General features: G+C 32.7%; 1 protein-coding gene and 1 long non-coding RNA gene across 2 annotated transcripts; one reads left to right on the top strand and one right to left on the bottom strand.

The window, feature by feature from the left end:
* The first annotated feature begins 5,782 nt into the window (after window positions 1-5,782).
* On the top strand, window positions 5,783-14,296 carry LOC134684287 (uncharacterized). The gene is made up of 2 exons (XM_063543572.1): window positions 5,783-5,863; window positions 12,598-14,296. The coding sequence occupies exon 2, from the start codon at window positions 12,602-12,604 to the stop codon at window positions 14,294-14,296; it is 1,695 nt and encodes a 564-aa protein (XP_063399642.1). The 5' UTR covers window positions 5,783-5,863; window positions 12,598-12,601.
* Window positions 9,881-11,652, bottom strand: LOC134683552 (uncharacterized). The gene is made up of 3 exons (XR_010101051.1): window positions 11,446-11,652; window positions 10,831-10,949; window positions 9,881-10,305 (listed from the first exon to the last, which is right to left on the bottom strand). It is a non-coding gene; the product is annotated as an uncharacterized LOC134683552 (long non-coding RNA).
* Window positions 14,297-21,959: the final 7,663 nt, after the last annotated feature.

The following is a 21,959-nucleotide window of genomic DNA, read 5'->3' as shown; positions in this document are numbered from 1 at the left end:
CCTTATATTATTGTATTTTGCTTAGGATGTGTCCACCAGTTCAGACAGAATTCTTATGTATTTCCTGTTATCCTTTGAAGACCAAAAAACCCAACTTGTTATATAGATTTAAGAAGATGTGTAATGAGTGTCAATGCGACACATCTTCAATGTGCAAAAGTGAACCATTATAGGTCAAAGTACAGTCTTCATGTAAAATAAGATGTGATAGGATTGCCAATGAGACAAGTACCCACCCTAGATGAAATGACAATGATAAATCAATTACACGTTACAGAACGAGAAAACCCATACGGTCAGTCAACTATTATAGCCCCTGACATGAAAAATCTGAAACCAGAAAAATTAGAGCCCCATTTATACAATAAAATTGCAAAAAACTTGACAGATATGAATCAATGATGACCACTCAATTACAGGCTCTTGCTTGGGAATAGGCACACAATGTATTAGGGATTAGCAGGTGTGAGCACTTATCCCTCCCCTGAACTGGGAAAGTTGTTTCAACTAAACTTGATGACAAACAATAAAAGTCAGTTGCAGATGGCTTAATTCAATAAATTGATACAAAGCACACACAAACCAACTATTAACTATGAAAACACATGACAAAAAAACATGGATCTAAGAATACTCAGTGTTACTGAAAGCAAGTTCAAGCTAGTAAAAGCTAATAAAATTTGTTTTGCCGGTCGGAAGTATCAATATGTGTACATCAAACAGGGTAAGTGTACCAATATCATAAACAACATGAGTTCTCATTTTCTAGCTATAATTTTTATAATCATTCGACTCTGCTGAGAAAGAAAACTATCAGTTGCAAGATAAAAGGAAAATTTCATAAAATATCGATAAAATATTTTATTATGAATTATGAAATTCAGAAGAATAATTATATACTTTATTGGGAACTTCCTCTGACATGGTTATAAATGCTTTATGCTGCCTTATCGGTGGAGTTTTTGTGAGACCAGGATCACTGTGCAGCTCAAGCTATTAGTTTGAAGCTTAATATCTCTCAGACTAGTAGATTTGCTTGCAGGTACTGTATGTTACGAGGGATTGAGTATAAGTTTTGTCCATCTGTGTCCCAAATTGGTTTCTTTTCTCTAACTAGAGTTTGCTTTAACCAAATGTTCTGAAACTTAAATGCAATGCTTATTGCACAAAAAAAAAAACACCAAGAGGGAATTTTGGTGGTGTCACTTGTACTGTTTTAAAGTTGTGCCCCTTTACAAATGGAAAATTTGCTAAATTTTTCTCATTTCAGATTTCATAAATGAAAAGAAAATTTCTTTGAGAGGATTAATATTCAACAGCATAGTGAATTGCTCAAAGGCAAAAAAAAAATTTAAGTTCATTAGACCACATTCATTCTGTGTCAGAAACCTATGCTGTGTCAACTATTTAATCACAATCCAAATTTAGAGCTGAATCCAGCTTGAATATTGTATACATACTTGCCCCAACCGTTCAGGGTTCAACCTCTGTGGTCGTATAAAGCTGCGTCCTGCGGAGAAATCTGGTTTTATATAAATTTGCCTGAACCAAATGTTGATGTCCACAAAACGCAGATCAAGTTTGAATTTTGGTGGTTTCACATTTACCATGTTGAGTAATACCCCTTGACAAATGGAAAAAAAGCTAGTTTTCATTCTCTATGATTAAACAATAGAACAGAAGCTTGGGGAATAACCGAGCATTCGTTAAGATTAGTACAAACTGAACTTCTAATCGAACGTTTTATGACTAATAAAATATATAATATCTATTGATATTATGTCCCAGGTAATTTCAAAAGTATATTGATTTTAAAATAGTAGAGGGTATTGAGGTTTAAGTGTGCCTAAAAAAACGCATATACAGAGTCAGTAAATTTGAATGAATGGCAAGTTAAAAAGGGCAGACCTTACAGTTTGATTAGTCCTATAATATAAGACTCTGGAAGTTCATATCATTTACATTCAACGTTTTTTATCGGATATGAACTTCCAGAGTCTTATATTATAGGACTAACAGTTTGATGTACCTGATGCACATTTCCAAAAATAAACTGTTCATTGATCATGAGGCAAATAAAATGAGGGAATCGAAGTTCTATAGTGAATTGTTTACCTACTTTCAACCAGAAAAATGGTTATCAATTCATACTTGAACATTTCTGAACAGGAAAAAAAAAAGAAATATTTTAAGAATATAAACTCAGAAACATGAAAGCAAGGGCTTAAAAGATTGATTTCATGTCCAGCAAACGTGTGACAATCAAGATGTTACTATAGACATTTTCAAGGCAATAAATATTCGTGTGGTTAAGTCACAATTCGTAATTTTCCCGAAACTTATGATTTTAGTATTAACAAACTGGTTCAAGGAGACATTTTCATTCAAATTTCAATTTTTCCTGGATCATCCTGAACCTATTATAAGGCTTAGGAAACTTGATGTGTTGTTATCTTAGAAACAATTAAATCTAAAGAAACATATTGAACGCCCTTTCATCTACATCTATTATAATTTTATTATTTCTAATCTACCCCAAAACATAAACAGTTTAGAATGTAAAATACAAACGGCCAACAGTTAACACCAAGAGTACACACGCTGAAATTTCTCGCCTGGCATTTTGTTTATCCGGAAAGAACAGAACACCGATAAATTATTATTTTGTTATCAAGTTTTCGAATTTTAATTGTAAACCACATCAGGGGCGGATCCAGCGATTTTAAAAGGGGGGTTCCCACTATAAGATAAGATAAGATAAGATAAATTTTATTTTCCAAATTAGGTCCCCAGGGGGGCATATACACATAACATATATGATTGATACAACATACAGTATTTTACATAACATTGTAAAATAAACTATTGAAATAGTCATACAGGTATTATGTGTTAAATAAAAAAAGTATTTGAGAGTTGCTACTCCAGAGATGTGGCAAACCCCATTTATTTATTTTTTTATTTTTTTTATTTTTTTTCTCACTTGATTTTATAATATTTTGCTGAAAATGTATAAATATAAAATATAAAATAAATGATTGTTTAGCTGCAACAGACACCAAGGGACGATGCTCTAGGATTGTGATCTTAAAAGCTCTAACAATCCTCGTCGTATCTGATGCAGAAAAACAAACACAAATGAAAAAAGTATGTATATTCACAGCAAATAACATATACTGCAGTAAACAGGTATTGAGAAGGTTTCCCTACTGCAACAGACACCAAGGGCGGTACTCAAGGAGCTGTGGTATTTACACAGTCCTCCTCGTGTCTGAAGCAGACAAGAAGGCCACATAATTAACAATTTTTCGAAATAAATTTACATGCAGCAGTGAGAATAGACTTATCTTCTGTGTTCATAAGCCATATCAGTTTATCTCTTGCGTTAAGAGTTAAAAAGTTGGGGCGACTTTTAGTTATCTCTTGAAATAGATGATTGCGGTCATCATTAAATTTAACACATTGGAATAAAAAATGATATTCATCCTCCACATCTCCGGAGTTACAACGAGTACAAGTTCTGTCATTTAGGAGAGTACCCTGATACCTTCCAGACTCAATTCTTAAGTGGTGTGATGAAATTCTAAGCTTTGTTAAGCTTCGTCTCTGTTCAAAATTCCCAATAATGGAAAGATATTTTTCTCTTCCAAAAACTGATTTAAATGTAACATAAGTTCTAAGTTTACCATCTGAATGCTTTACCAATTCAGTGTTCCACAAGTCTATAAAATATGATTTTAATATTTTTTTCATATTAGCTTTGAAGCTATTAATTTTTGGTAATGGTGAAGATAGATGATTGATGTCTGGGATCATTTCAAGAATCGACTTCATAGAGCCATACCAAGATGTTTTTTTTGAGTGAGAAAGATTCTGTGATGTTACATAAGCATCTTTAAGAAGAGAAAATTGGGAATCAAGATTTTCCAAGCGATACCAGTAATATAACATGGATTTAATCACATCATAATATAGTGGGAATCGTCCTAGCTCGGATAAAATTCCAAAATTCATGGATTTTTTATGAACACCTAAAACCAGTTTACAAAATTTTATATGTAGTCGCTCACATTTTAAACTGGAATAGATTTTTTCAAATGGTAAAGTTCCATTTCTGAATCTATGACCCCATCAGTCCAAATGCATTGATTGGCCAACACATATGTGGGGGAGGGTTTTAACCCCCGGGATCCGACAATGCACATTCGAAAACACTGCTTACAGAGAACACGCATAGCCATTCTAAGATGACTTATAATCTAAAATGTATGTTGGTTATCAATGGATTTGCAGTTTATAATAAATATTTGCTGCTGTTATGTCATTTAGACAGCAAACACCATCCGTTTCAATAACCATAAAAATCAATTTATTTTTGACCATTTTGTAGAGCATATCCAGCATTTTCAGTTTCTTTACGACGCGAGAATGTTTTTTAAATTCCCATCACCCCAAATGGTGACTGATGTGTGGAAATATGTTCCCTTAGGTCATTTTGTGACCGTCATACTTTGTTCTTCATAGGTCCTTTTTGAATAACAATATTTTATCTTATTTGTATAAATGCGGTCACGTTCGGTCAGAAGTGAAACATTAAATCTGGTATATAGAAAATGCAACTCTCCCTGCATGAGCATTAACCAATGCAACAACTCTAATGGGTCCGGTAGTATTATGTTTCAAGCTAAATGCCTGTCCATCTCCGATATACCCTTATTTTTAAATTGCAGTCAAAATTTTACTCCCTTTAACCCTGTAGATTCCATACTACACGCATGTAACAGTTTATCACACTGATTGTTACCACGTTCTCAACCCGACCATGCATGAAATATTTGCAACTGAACGTAAACGAAACAGTAATTAAATAATCGAATTCCCCTTGAGTGGAGTGTTTTTTTAGGGAAATAAGATCAGTATATATAACATACCACATGAGACATTATGTTTTATCATCCATTTCTTTATACTCAAAAGAGAGAGTAGACAGTCTCCCTATATATGAATTAGATTTTCAATTACGATGTTTTCTTTTCTTTATACGCAAAAGACACTCTCTTAAATAAAACGTCTATATACTAATTCTATAAATTAAATGTTCAATTACGAAATTCTATAAATTAAATGTACAATTACGACCCTTTTATTTTCTTTATTCTCCAAAAAGAAAGTAGACACTCTCTTAAATACATAGTCTAAATTAAATGTTCAATTACGACCCTTTTCTTTTCTTTATTCTCAAAAGAGAGAGTAGACACTAACTCAAATACAACACCTAGCAATGCTACGAATTAGATTTACAATTACAAGTCGACCTTGTTTAGCTTATACAATATTAGGATGTAGGACCAATGGGGTGTATAGGAATAGCTGTGCGACCCCGAAAGGAGATCATTGTATATTCACAAGAAAAATATTTAACAATAGGAATAAAAAGGTCACATTGTCTCGTTTTATTAAGTGTCGAATACATATTTCGGTTAGAAAAGTAAGTTTTTTTAACTTGACAAACTATATTTGCCTATAGAAAACAAAATGGTATAGCGTCTCAGTATAGCGTGCGGGATTTGACACTTAGTCTATTTGTTTCTGAAATGTGTTAATTTATCGTAAAATGGAATTGTAAAATTCGTAATAGGAACATGAACAGAGATTTGTGACTTTGGACCTGGGCCTTGGACTCTGAGCTTGGACTACTGGACTAGTATAGTCTATTTATAGTCCAAGGTTATACTATACAATTCATTGACTAATCAAATTAGCCCGGTCATATGACAATTCACCTTCCTGTTTAGTCAGTAGTAGATATTTATATTTTATATTACACACTCGAAAGAAATCCAAGACAAGTCAACTATTTAAGGTAAGGAAGTAATAAAGTTAGCAAAAACTGAATTAAAAATTGACAATTTGAATAATAGACTAATTCAGCTGGACTAGTTGATCACAATTACACCTGTGTTCTATAGCTTAATTTTTTATTGCAATTTGCTTTCACTTTCGTTTTCAAGGAAAAAATCCATCTTGATCTGACAATAATCAGAACTAAGTTAGAATAAGAGCTTGGTTAACATATTATTATTCAAATTCAAGGGTAAGTAAATTAAGGCGCTCATGGCACGGGGGGGGGGGGGGGGGGGGTGAATAACTTCCTATTATTGGGTCATAATTTTGCGAGATTTTAAATTAGAATGACCCTCCTTTTTTAATGACATCCTATATTAAAATGCATTTACGTTTGATAACTGTATATTGATTTGGGATATATTATTACATATATCATATAAATATGCTATTGAGAATCTTACATTATTAATGGTAAATTATTAAGTTCACCTTTCAAATAAGTTCCCAAATGAACCCCGGAAATTTGTCTCCTGATTTGATCTTCAATAGCGTTTTGACGTCATATTTTAAATATTGTATATAAGTATAGGTCATTCTTTCTTAAATATTTATATAACTATATTATATTGAAATGGGTACGTTTTTTGAGGCAAAAATGGCACACCCCTATCAAAAAGTATCGTGGCCCATGGAGGATCATGGAGAGAAAAGGTATGTTAATGGTAAGTATATAAAATTGAAGAACAGCCCTAGATGGATTAAGTTAGAGTATTAGATCTTTCAGGATTGATAGGACATGCAGCTTTCCCTTTCGGCTTTCCTCAATGGGTGGTCTTCGATAAGGAACAGTGTATATGGGTGTTTGAACCCCGTTCCTCACAGTTTTCGAATACAGTAGGAAATGAAGCTCAAACCTCCTATTTCATGTGTCACCTCCCATAACCCCTTTCCCTGAGAGAGAGAGAAAAGTCGTAAAAAGTCATCTTGGTATTTCCTGCAACCCTTTCTACCTTTTTTTATGGTAAGTTAAAGATATGAGTATTAAACTACACATATGAAGCATGTTGAATTTGAATTCTACAGAAAAGTAACAGAATAATTTTAGCTTACCTAGCCAAAAGTGATCTTAAGTGTCAGTTTATATTCATAAGATCTGACAGTATATATTACATACCAGATGGTAAGTGCTGATACCTTTCCATTCCTTTACACTTTTAAAAAATGTTAAAAGAGAGAGTAGATACTATCGCAAAAACAACGTCTAACAGTTATATATGAATTAGATTTCAATTAAAACCTGTTTTCTTTATACTCAAAAGAGAGAATAGAAACTATCTCAAATACAACGTCTACCAATTTCATGAATTATAATTGATTTTCAATTACGACCTGTGTCGAACATATACATTGCTGTTCCATCTCATAGATGACACTATGGAATTTCTTTAAATAATTACTAGTATTATCATGCCGGTTCCTTGTAAACAAACCTTTGAATGTTAATTAGGTACAAATGTCAAAATGATGAGATTTATAGCATCTATAACTAGCATCAGTGCAAATACCCCATTCTCAGACCCCATTGGATTAAATAAGAGTTTAATTGGTTTGACAAATAGCTGGTGCATTTACGACTGTGGTTTAACCCCATCACAAGAAAATAAGGACATCTGATTAGTTTCAGATCATGACTTATGATATAATCAAGCAAGTGAAAATATCAACCTATTGATATATTTAATCTGAATTTCTCATCCTTTTCATATATCATAGAGCATGAAAAAGTGACCTATTCCAACGGCTCATCCCTAACACTCATTACATAGTAAGTGCCCCCGAGATTTGATAAAGCTATTTTCCATATGTTTGGTTGTAAAATTATCAGATGAACATGGCCTTTTGAAATAGTGTTTGGTTGTAAAATAAACAGATCTGTTACGTTTTTAGTTAGCTTTGTTGCTTTCTGTTAAAAAATGTTGCATTTTAGCTATGGAGGATACTTCATATGGAAGTTCAGATGACAAAAGTCTTGTGAATTTAACTATTAGTCCCCTACTGACGAAGACAAAGGGAAATTAAGGTTTGAACTATGTCTGACCATCCGGCAATCCCGCATTGTTTTGCTATCAGTATTCACTTTGAAAACAATGATAGGTGGAGAAAAATTGTTTTTGGCAAAAATGCTCAGCAAAGAAAGATCTCACATTTAAGTGCAAAATGAGCAAAATATTTAGTCGTTTTTTGTCTCGCTTGCGACGAAAATCCATATGTACACAGTTTATTTCTACACGGCGATGGCGGCTGTGGAGTAATATATAGTAATATTTCTATAAAGATTTAACTTTCAGAAGGTAAAAGACCTCGACGCAGTCGGCAATATAATTTTACAAGTATAAACGGTTTTCACATACGTAATACTTACATATGATACTTTTGTATTATTTCGGTCTTTGAGCTCTATCAGGACATGAACCTTTCGGGAGTTGCGTTATGTCAAATTTTTTTTTTTTCTTTTTTTTTTTGGTAAAGTGTTGAAAGACGATATTTGGCATTTACAGTTAATATATTAAAAACTTTGGTCGGCTCGGAGCTATATTTAAAGCTTTACCTGATTTATAACAAACATTTCTAAAATTGTAAGATAAGAAAAGAAATTATACACTAACTAAGATCCCTATAATCCATCAGGCGATCTTATAAATGGCTTAGCTATTTTTAGGTCTTTTTGAGGTCAGAAAGCTCTTCAGCGGTTTCTGTATATTACACCCTTGACTTTCAAATATTCGGCTTTTAGTTTCTTCGTCAGGTTGATCCTCATTGACGTATTCTAAATTTGTAAAGCAATCAGTTCACATCCAACGGATTAAGTTAAAGTGCAAGAAAAGCATGACAATGTGCAAAATGTATGTATCGATATGATGTAGTGGTCATAATTGTATGTTATGAATAGATACAATTTGAACGATACAGGCTCCGTATTGGCCTCCAGTTACGTATTTGTTTCATTATTAACAGACGATTTTTTTTTTCTATAAAGCTGATGGAGAATGTTTTAAAAGTCATATTCTATATTAAAGGACTAGGTTAATCCATGCAAAGTATATTTCATTACTTAAATAATAATGGTCAATTTGTTTATCCATATGCCGTTTTCAATTTATTACAAACCGAACAGCACCTTTCTTGATAATTTCCGTTAGAACTTATGAATGAACGTGTTATACGAGTCCTGAATTAAAGTTAAAATTAATATATATATATTTATCTATAAATACGTTTTTAAAATATATTTTCAATAATTAAGGAGCTTGACTCATCTGCATTAAGTACAAGTAGGGACTCCCCTTTACACTGTAAATAAAAGTGTTAAGAATCTGAACACTTTTTGAACACCCTTTTGTAACACTTCTGGAACGCGTAACAGTGTTCTAAATATTAACATTGGTGTTCCAGTTTTTAATAGTATGTGTGCATCTTTCGAACGCTATGTGTGTTATTCTTGAACGAATAGTGTGTACTCCTTGAACGCCGAGTGTTCGAATCTGGAACGCGTAACAGTGTTCTAAATATTAACTTTGGTGTTCCAGTTTTTAACATCATGTGTGCATCCTTCGAACGCTATGTGTGTAATTCTTGATCGGATAGTGTGTACTCCTTGAACGCCTAGTGTTTGAATCTGGAACACGACCTTGTGAGCAAATTTGTATGCCGTTACGCGTTCCAAGCCTTGTAACACTTCTGGAACGCTCGGACTGTGTTCCAGAAGTATGTGTTAATATCCAGAACACATAGTGTATATTAGTGGAACACAATTTTACATGTTCCAGAAAAAAGTGTTCTATTCTCTGAAACATTATTGTGGTCTTGTAAAACAAATAATTAAATTGATTAAAAACATCTTTAATTGATTAAAAGAGGCAAAATTAAAAAAAAAAAGTACAATACAATATGAAATATTGAAGCAACTTTAAAATGACAAGTTAAACAAGTTAAAAATATAACATTTGTAATTTGCAAAAATTAATGTGTCCAAATATTTAACCATAAACAAAATGTTCGTCATATTTAAAATTAGTATGTAACAACAAAGTTTAGTGACTTATGAACACAGTTTAACTCATCGTTTGCAACTTCCCAAGTCAAGCACTGTCCTGAATTACAAAATACTTATGTCAATGACTCGTTTATCACCAATATTTTCGATGATCCACAGCTTTCATAGCACTCAGATAGTCAATATCAAACATAAAATACCCTGTGTATATGCTGCTACTAGTCGAGTCGGTGTTCATGTAACACTGCTACCTTAGGTACTTTTTAACATGATTTTAGTCGTCTACAACTGATTTTGAGCTGCCATTTTTTAGAACATTCGTCTTTTGAACTTCCATTTTTTAGAACATTCGTCTCCTTGGGTTATAACTACTCTTTAACCTTGTTATCCATCAACTGTGAGTTCTAAAATATAAAATATAAAGTGTATGAGTAAACAAATTATGGATCATGTCGATATTCCTTAAGAATTAGAATTAAACTCTTATTTTGTTTTTGTAATTCCATTATACTTGTCAGCATTATTAGATAAGATAAATTTGTTAAAGAGTAGTATACTTGCATTTTCAAGTATATGGGCTCTCGTGTTCTATAGCTTTTTAAAAAAGATGGTAGGAAGTGTCCAGCAAATGCTCATAGGTGTTTTAGGCAAAACTTTGTCTTTAGACTTGTCACTAAACTAACTGCTCACATTTCTAGAAACTAACTACCTTTTGCCTCTTTTTTTTTTTAAGATATGTAGTGATTTCACTTATGATCTGTATACGATAATTCCAATTTAAATTGATGTTATTATATCGAATTTAGCTCATTGACAAATAGTTTTCGGATTATCATGTACTCCAGTGAATGGTGCACATTTTATTGATAAATCTGCAATAACAAAACTTGTAAGAAGTCAATGGGCACTCCTAAAATTCTTAAACTTACACAAAGTACTTTTATGGTGCAGGATAAGTAGTCATCTCTTGAACTGCGAAATTTTCTCTTCATTCTCGGCGAGGTATGCACGAACAATTACCCCTCAGTACTGAAGTTGTGTTTGTACCCTATAAAAGTAACATAAGAATACATAACAATACATGTATGAACGGTGGATATTTGCTAAAATGAAATACTAAGATTTAAAAGTATTTAAGAATGAGAAAGCTATTAATATAACATATACATAAGAAATTTAAAATTAGTGTTGCAGTATGCCTTTTTACAAACTTCTGTCTTGACATTGGAACACATGGTGTTCAGAGAAAACGATTAGCTGGAACGTTTCATGTTCGAGACTAGAACACATTTACAATAGCAACGATATCACTAAACATTTACGTATAAATTTACATTGGTTATTTTTTTTATAGCATAATCATCTAAATATATTCTCTCAACGAACCTCCTACTTTTTAAATCGAATTATTGCATAACAGCACCGTTATGTGTTGACACAAAATGTTCTACTTCCATTTATACTTCAGTGTGTCCTGTGAAAGTAGAAATTTGTTGATTTAATACTAAAAAAAATGTGTGATAAATATAGATAATTAAACATACCTATTAAATCAAGTTTTGCTGTAATTTTCTTCAGTGAAGCTTCTTCAATCACGATCAAAAACCAAACTTCCGGTGCATTAAATACGTCACGCGCTGTTATGTACGCGGGTATGTTTGGAACACATGGCGTTCGGGGGGAAATGGTAAATTTGAACGCATCATGTTCGACGCCAGAACGCTTTTACAATAGCAACGTTTTCATGAGCATTTACACATTTACATTGTAAAAAAATATACACAAAGAACTTAAGTCCTTTAGAAAGAAGATTTATACTAAAAATCAATCATTTGCACGCTTATATATAAATACGCTCTTTCATTTTTTTTTACCAAACTATAATTTGCTTATGTTGATACAGCTAAAATACATTTATCGTCAAATTATAGTGCGATTCACCCTTATTCATCGTCTGTTTGACTCTGAAGCGATGAAATATTTTTTCACTCCCCATTACAATATTAGAACATTTCTAGTGTTCAATTTAGAACACTTGTCTTGAACATGTGCGTTCAAAGACTGAACACCATGTGTTATATTCTTTAACGCTGGCGTTCAATGTGGAACACGAATGTTAATAACTGAACATATTGTGTTTAAAAATGGAACGCGTCTAGGCGCGTCAGGCGTCCGCAATATTTGCAGTGTAAGCACCGACTCTTGGTGCTTTCTGCAGATAAGTCATATTAAATATCCTTTATTAAATAAACTTTGTTATTTGCAGTATACCTCATAGTCAAATGTGGGCTTAATTGCTTTGTTTTTTATTGAGTTCTTTTTGTATTTTTTTTTTTTTCATATATTGACATTTCTCCGCACAAACTACTAATGCCTCATATTTGTCTTCTCAAAGTGAAGATACACTTACCGGGTGCACTTGAGTCATTTTCAACATAGTATTCATTGAATAATAATACATTGCTACTATTTTGTTGAGTGTATTTTCTGTGGTATATTATTTTATTTTATTATTTTTTTAACACTTGTTACATATCTTTTACTGTGTGTGTATTGCATATGTTATTGTTTATAATAATATTGTCTGTATCATATGCCCTCCTGGGGCCCTAATTTGGTAAATAAAAATATTCTATTCTATTCTATTCCATTCTATATGTATTGTTTTGAATCATTTTTTGATGTTTTGTTTGCAGAATAATGGCAAGTAGCTGGAGTGTTTGTGGAGTCTGTGATTATCGCCACATTACCAAACCATCAGTTGTCTGGTGCACTGAATGTGATGAAGGGCTTTGTGGAGAATGTAAAGACCATCATAGTATTTCAAAAGGAACAAGAAATCACGACACTGTATCTATTACCGAGTATCAGAAACTTCCAAGCGAAGTTTTACAATTGGCAAATTCTTGTGATAAGCACAACGAGAAATATGTGCTATTCTGTAAAAAGCATGATTGTCCGTGCTGCAAGAAATGTGTCGTTAAATCACACATGGAATGTAAAGAATTGACCGATATCGATGATATAACACGAAACATCAAATCTTCAAATGCTTTTGCAGACATCGAACAGACCTTGTCAGAAATTGCAGAGAATATCAAAAGACTTCGAATTGACCGGGAAGACAATATGACATCAATCGGAAACAAGAGTAGAGAAATTGAAAAAGAGGTTCTAGAAACTCGTGCCAGGATCAATCTTCATCTGGATAAACTTCAGGATGCCATATTGAAAGATCTAAAAACAAGAGAAGAAGAAGAAAGTAACAAAATACGACAACTACTGAAGTCAATGTCAGACAAGGAAAAAGCGATCGCAGAACTCCAAACAAATATTGGCAATATAAAGCAGTATGCATCAGATCTGCAAACCTTCCTTGCTTTGAAACATATAGAAAAAGATGTCGTAGCAGAAGAAAAGTACATTCAATTAATGGTCAAAAGTGATGGTGGAAACCAAATAGACTTTTTGTGCAAGACTAATCCCTCTTTGCAAGGTTTGATATCTGCCATTCAGAAATTTGGAGATGTCGTGGTGACTTCGGAGCCATGTAAAATACCAATCCTTAAACAAAAGGACACACAAGCTCAGATGATGGTTGCTACAACATCTATGACTATCGATAGCCTGACACCTTCATTACAACAGACACTAAATACAAAATTGTCATTTGTAACCGGGTGCACGTTTCTGTCTGATCACAGAATGGTAATATCATGCTTAGCCAAAGGCATGATTAAAGTTTTTAGGCCAGATGCATCTCTGGATTTTGAGATTGGAAACTTAAGTAGAGTATTTGATTTGGCAAACATAGGAGATAAGTCAGTCGCTGTGACTTCTGGTTATCATGAGGACTGCCGTCAAATTAATGTAATTGACTTAAAGGAAAGGAAAGTAAAGAAAACATTAAACGTGAATTCAGTAAACTCTGGAGTAGCATACTTTGAAGACAGGTTGATTTATTGTGCTGAAAAGGATGGGATACAAATGATCAATCTTAATGATGAATCTATTATCAATATTACTAAAACCGTAGTAACAAGTTTTACGTATGTTACAGAATTCAGAGACAATATATTCTTTACAAACTGTAACAATAACAGTGTAACTTGCGTTGACTTTAAAGGGAACACACGATGGGTGTTCAAAAAGAAAACACTAAGTGTTCTTAAAACCCCTTTTGGTATATCTGTAGATGGAGGTGGAAATGTTTATGTAGTAGGAGGAGGTTCGAATAATGTAGTGGTTATCTCTTCCAACGGACAAAACTATAGAGTGATTTTAACAAGTGCGAACGGACTGAAGGAACCAGCAGCTATACACGTTGATAGATCAAATTTCAAGATGTTAGTTGCAAATAGAAATGGAACTGTGTTCCTATATAATCTTAAATGAAATGTAATTATAAATATTAGTGCCAGTAAAGTACATGAAGTAAGAGGCCTTGTGTCTGGATCTTAAAAAAATATTTTAGATATGAATGAAAAAGTTTTATTTCAGAAATCTATGATTATACTTGTCTGACATCTGGGATTGAAATGTTGATTTATTGTGATAAGAGTTCAATATATTAAAGACATAATATAACAATAAGAGTTATTTTCTGAGGGTGCTATTGAACAGAATAATTATGATTATCCTGTACTTTCCCATACGTGTGGACCTCCTCATAAATTCTTTATCTACCTGTGTGACGTTAACATGTTTCAAGTGATTTACGTCAAACGCGCGATTCTTTATCAGGCTTTATGAGAACCTAATCATGCGCCTGCCAGGGTAATTATTAATGTCAAAGTACTTAAAAAAAACTGTTCAATCCTTTATGAGTGGTTTTAACATTGATAAATAAAAAGCATCGAATGATGTTGTTAAAGATATATGACTGTTTGAGCTTCTTTGTTAATATTTGTTTGTTTATATAGTGATTAAGATTATAACACTGCTGTATCCCTATTTTTGACCTTTCGATCTGTTATCTCTGTTTGTTTTTTATGCAACTGTCATACAAGTGAGAAGTTAAGCTAGCTATAAAATAAGGTTAAATCCACCATTTTCTACATAAGAAAATGCCTGTACCAAGTCAGGAATTTGACCGCTGTTATCCATTCATATTATATGTTTGAGTTTTTGATTTTACTATCTGATTAGGGACTGTCCGTTTGAATTTCCCTCTGAGTCAAGTATTTTTGTGATTTTACTCTTTGCCAATTTTCAAGAATTATAACCGCAAATCCCAATTAAATTACAACCGCCGACGAAAGACAGACATACGAAGATCAACAAAAAGCGTTAACTTTCAATTCTGTTGACCATTTTACAATTATCAAATTTGCTTCTAAATCTCGTTCTTAAATAACGCATTTGTTTTAGCAGAGGTAAATTAACTATAGAAGGACAAAATACCCAATATATTTAAAAGAGAAGAGAAAGATACCAGAAGGATAGTCAAACTCAATGATCGAAAAATAAACGGAATACGCCATGGCTAAAATAAAGTAGAACGAGCATGATACATTGTGCTGGGTATGACCCTACTGAACTTTTTATGTGTCAAAAGAATTCATACATGCGTATGCGTATATGGGATTGCAAAGGTCAATATTGAAAATGAATACATTTAAAACAGACCGCCACATTCGAGTTCATTTCTAATGACTATGTGATCAGTCATATGACTATCATCTTCCTGATCGCCAAATGGGGTCTTTATTTATATACGAAGTAAACATGAAAACTATATAAGAGAAGGTATTGGAAGATTTTAAGTTTTATTATAATATAAAACACAGATTTTATTTCAGAATTTAATCACAACTACCATCATCATCATCATCTTATAATTTATCTTCGATTGAGGCAATTGTTTTTGCAAAACTAAAGTTAAACATATTCTTCTTTATATATGTTAAGTGCTAAACAATTATTGTCCATTCGGAATGGCATTCCTCTCCTGATCATAGATGGTGACGTTACAACATGACATTACCGCAAACTGTAAAAAAAAAACCAGTTGTAAATGGCTTGATTCATTAGTTCGACACGGCGCAAAAAAAAGGAAAGCAAGTTCATAGCCAAGTTCGTCTTATAAGCATAAATAATGTTTCCACAGATCTAATTATCCCCAACGGATAAAGTATTTACTTCATGAACTGAGTGAACAAAACATGACATTGTGCAATTACAAAATATACTTATCGATAGGATAAAAGACATACGGGTTCATAACGTAAATTATGTTAATACAAGGTAAACAATTTAGATTTAAGTACAGTTTTAGATATAGAAATGATATATTTAGTATGATTGACAATGAAAGAAATCTCAATCAGTGACCAACAAAAGTAGAAGTTAGCTACTATAGTTAACAATACAGCCTTCAAAAGTGAGCAAAACCAAGACCGCAGTCGTCTTATAAAAGGTCCTAGAAAGGATACATTTCATACCATTCAAACGAGAAAAGTAAACGACAACCTCTAAATTATTGGCTCCTTACTTTAAACAGGCGCATACAGAATGGAGCGGGGTAAACCATGTTTTGATATTTTCTTTGTTAAATAATGGCAAGTAACCTGAGAGTTTGCAGGGTGTGTGATTATCGCTATATTACCAAACCATCAGATGTCTGGTGTTCTGAATGTGATGAAAAGCTTTGTGAAGAATGTAAAGAGCATCATAGAACTTCTAAAGGATCTGGAAGCCATGACACTGTATCCATAACCGATTACCAGAAACTTCCAAACGAAGTTTTACAAATGGCACGTTCTTGTGACAAGCACAATGAGAAATATGTGCTATTATGTAAAAATCATGACTGTCCGTGCTGCAAGAAATGTGTTGTTGAATCACGCATGAAATGTAAATATCTGACCGATATAAATTATATAACACGAAACGTAAAGTCTTCAAATGCTTTTACAGATGTCGAACAGACCTTGTCAGAAATTGTAGAGAATATTGCAAGACTTCGAATCAACCAGTAAGACAATTTGGCGTAAATCGGGAAAAAGGGTAGAGAAAATGAAACAGAGATTCTAGAAACCCGTGCTAGGATCAATTATCATCTTGCTAAACTTCAGAATTCTGTAATGAAAGAACTAAAAACGAGGGAAGAAAAAAGTTACAAAATTCGTCGGCAGCTTTAGTCATTGTTAGACAAGAAAAAAAAGATCGTAGGACACCAAACAAATATTGGCAATATAAAGCAGTACGCTTCGTACCTGCATACTTTCCTCTCTTTGAAACACATAAAAAAAATGTTGTAACAGAAGAACAATGTATTCAATCTGTATGGTCAAAAGTAATTGTGCGAACCCAGTTGACTTTTCGTGTAAGATCAATCCCTCCTTGCAAGATTTAATATCTACCATTCAAAAATTTGGAGATGTCGTGGTGACAGCAGATCCATGCAAAATACCCATCCTGAAACAGACGGATAGACAAGCTCAGATGATGGTAGCTGTAACACTCGTGTCAACTGATAACCTGAGACCTGTATTGGTGCAGACACTTGACGAATATCATGGGGTGTACGCTTTTGTCTGATGGTAGAATGGTACGTACATGCCAAACAAAAATAACTATTCAAGTTTTTAAGCCAGATGGATCCCTGGATTCTGATATTAAAAACTTCGGTCCTGTATTCGATCTGACATGTATACATGGGGGAGATAAGGCAAATTGATTTATTGTTCTGGAAAGGATGGCATACAAATGATCAATTTAGAGATACAAATCGCAACGACGATAGTGTAACCTGCATTTACTTTTAAGGGAGCATACAATGAGTATTTAAAAATCAAAGTGATGGAAATCACTCATGGAAAGATAAGAAGAGTAGTTTGAATTATTTCATATTAAGGTATGGTGGGGAAAAATGAACATTTATAAAGTACTATTGCTGAAAATTGCAATAATTGATTTTTTTTAGAAGGAACTTGCTTTTCCAGTATGAGGATGAAATGAGCTCAAATTAAATAATATGGGTCTCTTAATTTGCACAATTTTATTTAAACTGCAGTGTATATCTTATCGAAATTATGCTGCCTGTTCTGAACATGTTTAAAAAAAACCAAAAAAGTGCAAATCAAAAATTCTTCTTGTAAATCTTACCAACTATCCTTGTAAGACATAAATGTAGACCAACAGCTAAAAACTTTTGGGGCATTTTGTAAGTTGAAACAGAGGTAATATGACATTGCAGATTAAAGTTTTATAGTGCCTTTTGATCAATTTTTTAAGTATTTTTCAACACAGGGCATTGCAAAGGTACTTTTTCACTGTAAACCAATTAAAAAACTTATTTTATTGAAATGTGGATTCTTCCTTGATTACAAAAATATATATTCACTTCTAACATGTCTAATAACAATTCAAATGACTAAAATAGACATAATGATTGATGGGAAATAAACTAATAAACGAAGGTTTGTTATAATTAAAAGTTTTAAAATTTTATAACTGTTTCAAGCAAATTCCTGATAAAAAAAGTGAACCAATCAAAATAAATCTATCATCCTTATAAATATCTAATATACACATTTGTGTATTCAATTATGAGGTCAAATACTTGTGTAGAAGTAGATGTATATTGAATGGTCTGTTAAATTATGTCAGACTGAGGTTGATAGGTAATGTGGTCAATTTGATTGACAGTTTAGGAGGTGGGGCATTGTAATTGTCTCTAATTGTTTAGTGATAATGACAGTTGTCAATCATACTAGTATTGAATCAATACCCACTTAAAAAAAGCCTGCACATCAACACATTGTATTGTTAAAACTTGTGACACAAGAAGAAGGCCATTTGTTGAGCCGAAATATTTGTCAACACGATTTTATAACAACATTTTCGTTTAATAACACCTTATATCAGTACCGTTGTGCAAATCTTTAGACTGATATAATTTTTTCCTTATCTGCATAGTATCGCCTATTCTAGACGATCCGTTACATAGTAAATTTGCTGGTTGGTCCTTTTTATAGACTTTTATATACATTTTATGTATATTCTAAATGTTTTGAATACAATAAACAGTTTTGAAATCGACATGGTGGTGTAAAGTTCATCAGTCCTTATGTCTTCGGTGAGTAAATTGTCTCACAGCAATAGTATTAAAGATGTTGTTTTCTTATATGTCTCTAATTTATGCCTAATATTATGTACTTTCATGTAATGTGATGAAAGCTCTTTATAATCAAACTTGATCATGCACTATATTTATGTCTATTTATTTAACTTTAAACTTTTTTTCCAGTTGATAAACTTCTATATGGCTATAGAATAAGCAAATTTGTTTTTAAACAGTGCTTTCAAAATTTTTGTGAGTGCGCATCCATACCCAAACCTGAGACAGTGGTGTCATAGAAAAAAGGACAACCTGTAAAAATCAGTTTGAAATGTGTTGACTCATCAATTGCCATGAAACAAAAAAAATCAAATAACATAAAGACAGAAGCAGCAAAGCACCATCCAATGCGATTGGCAGTTTGTAAGAGCTGGTTTATAGCCGACTTCAACAAACAGGTAAATAATGTTCTCCCAATCTTATGTGTCGAGTTTCCGATAGCATTTAAATAAAAAAAAATCCCTTTCAAAGTTTTTAAGGAATAAACGGAAATTAATTTGATTTAAATAAGTCCGAGAAAAATTAATAAAGACATAACTTCACACATTGCTTCTATTATTCTTTTTTCTTTACTCTAAAATACTGTTTCTAGCAGGATTCATTATATCAACAAAGAAGGCTGAAATTGTTTACAATTATATCATGCACTAGTATTAGACCTTATTTTTGGGTAGATAGTCTTTCCTGTATTGATGTTCTGCTAGTTTGGAAGTGTAAACTATTTGTACAACGCTTTGTATTTCAAAAGGCATAATATCGGTTTAGTTTAGTTAAGTTTAAACATATTTATTTATAGTGGATTGGGAAACAAGTTTTGCAACTTATATTAATCCCTTTCCACTTTGCGGGTGCGAGTGCTGCCTTGTAGCGGCATTAGCCTACTCTTTTTCGAAATCTACAAGGGTGTCTTTAACGTGCAAGAGATATGGCTCTCTCTTAACACGGGTCAGCCATTTATCGTCCCCGTCCGACGGACTATCATCGTTTCCTCAAGACCATACTCGCAAATGGTGTCAAGGGAGAGCCGAAAATTGAGTTCCTGAAATTTTCATCCCAAACGGGAATCGAACCAGGAACCTTTGTGTTAGTAGTCCGATGCACTAACCACTACACCACGGTATACAACTTATAGCTGTGATTGGAAACATTATGTTGCTATGTTATATCTGCAATTTGAACGTTGTCTTTTTCATTTTTTTATGGTTCAGAGTCTGCTTAATAATTTTTTCGGTATGACAATTTATCATATAATAGTCATCGAGGTTAGAATTACACGAATAAGTTCTTTTCTTAGATATCATAAGTAGCAGTTTATTTTCTTTTGGTGTTTGAAATGATTTTAAAGTCTACATGTTTGTCTGGAAAGTAATCTGAACCCTGAACCCCTGTGGTTCTCCCGAGACTCCGGTTTCCTCCACCAATAACAATTTACCACAAAGATATAACACAGTAGTGTTGGAATTGGTGTTAAACGCCAACCAATCAATCATCATTTTGATTGTTTCCTTTGCCAGTGTTAGATGTGGTTTGGTCTAGGTTTTTTTTTGGCAATTCTATTTCAACTGTATTAGGTGAGCCGAAAGTAGTTAAAGAACCATGTCTGAATAGCAGGTATCATCTCACCATCTGACCGTAACTTTATTATTATGGTTCATTGGTCATGGTAATGTTTTATGGCACAGTCTGCTTTTCAGACACTATGAGCAAAAGGTTTTCTATCTGTGATGTATAACTGATTCAACTGCTTATCTGACATCAACCTAATTTAATAAGGGAATGATGGTGTTCAACTTGTTTGTGAGCAAACCAACCAAAGTCATCTACTATGAATCTTGTTGACAATAAAATCAAAACAAGGCCTCCATAATCTGTTGGCGTCTACTTATTGTGTTATGAAAGAAAATGGACCAACATATTGTCAATATTTAAAAAAAAAAAGAATATGGGGTTGATGACCCTTACCAGCTTGAAATGGACATCTACTTAAACTAAAAAAAGAAACATTTACCAGAAACGTATGTTTTATATAGTCTTTTGAAGTTTCTATACATTATGTGTTGTGTTCCTTGTTAAAGGCTGTATGATGACACTAGTCATAAATCGACTTCACTTGGAGTCTGTCAAATAGTTGTTATTGACAATCATACTACATCATCTTATTCTGTAATTGTATATACTTGAGATGAGATCTTGCTGGCACAGAAAATTTCTTTTTTTAAATAAATATTGATATCAATGTCAAATAAATAAAATTATAGCATCACACAAACTAGAACATATTTCTATCTTTATTGTTCTATCATGGTCTTTGTACTATATATTATCTCTTGATAAATAACAATGTTTTTTCTTAATTTCAGTGCAAACATTCTCATAATTATAAAGCCCAACAGAAACTTATTCATGATCTTGGGTACACTTTAGAACGTTAAATAAAAGCATCAAACAGTACAACCATGAAATACATTTGTTTTCTAACATGTATTGTATCAGGACTATCAAGCAACTAAGTCATGTGACCAAACAAGAAACAGTTTTTTAGAAGTTGGATAATAGGAACCTAACAACAACAAGTAATGCCAATATCTTATGCCCTTCAGTTTTCAGATAATATGGTACATGTAAACCAATTATTTATAGTAAAATTCTGGTCATGTATTCTATTGATGTCATGCCAATGAAAAGCATGAACTTAAGACAAAATATAACCACACTTACCAGACATGACTATAGTTATACTTGCAAAATAATTATAAAAGTATCAAAAAAGCTACATGGGAAAATAAATATCAATGAAAAAAATAGGTATTCTTAAATTAACATTCAAATACAAAACAATAACTAATGAGTTTGATCTAGACATCAACAAACAAAAAGTACTAAGACATTACTCTTAACCACACATGATTAAAGATACAATTACAGTGTAACAAC

Source organism: Mytilus trossulus, chromosome 9, assembly GCF_036588685.1.
Source record: "Mytilus trossulus isolate FHL-02 chromosome 9, PNRI_Mtr1.1.1.hap1, whole genome shotgun sequence".
Classification (NCBI taxonomy): domain Eukaryota; kingdom Metazoa; phylum Mollusca; class Bivalvia; order Mytilida; family Mytilidae; genus Mytilus; species Mytilus trossulus.
This window is presented reverse-complemented; position numbering and strand designations above follow the sequence as displayed.

Coding starts and splice junctions, on each gene's coding strand:
- LOC134684287 (XM_063543572.1), top strand. CDS start 12,602: ATGGCAAGTAGCTGGAGTGTTTGTGGAGTCTGTGATTATCGCCACATT.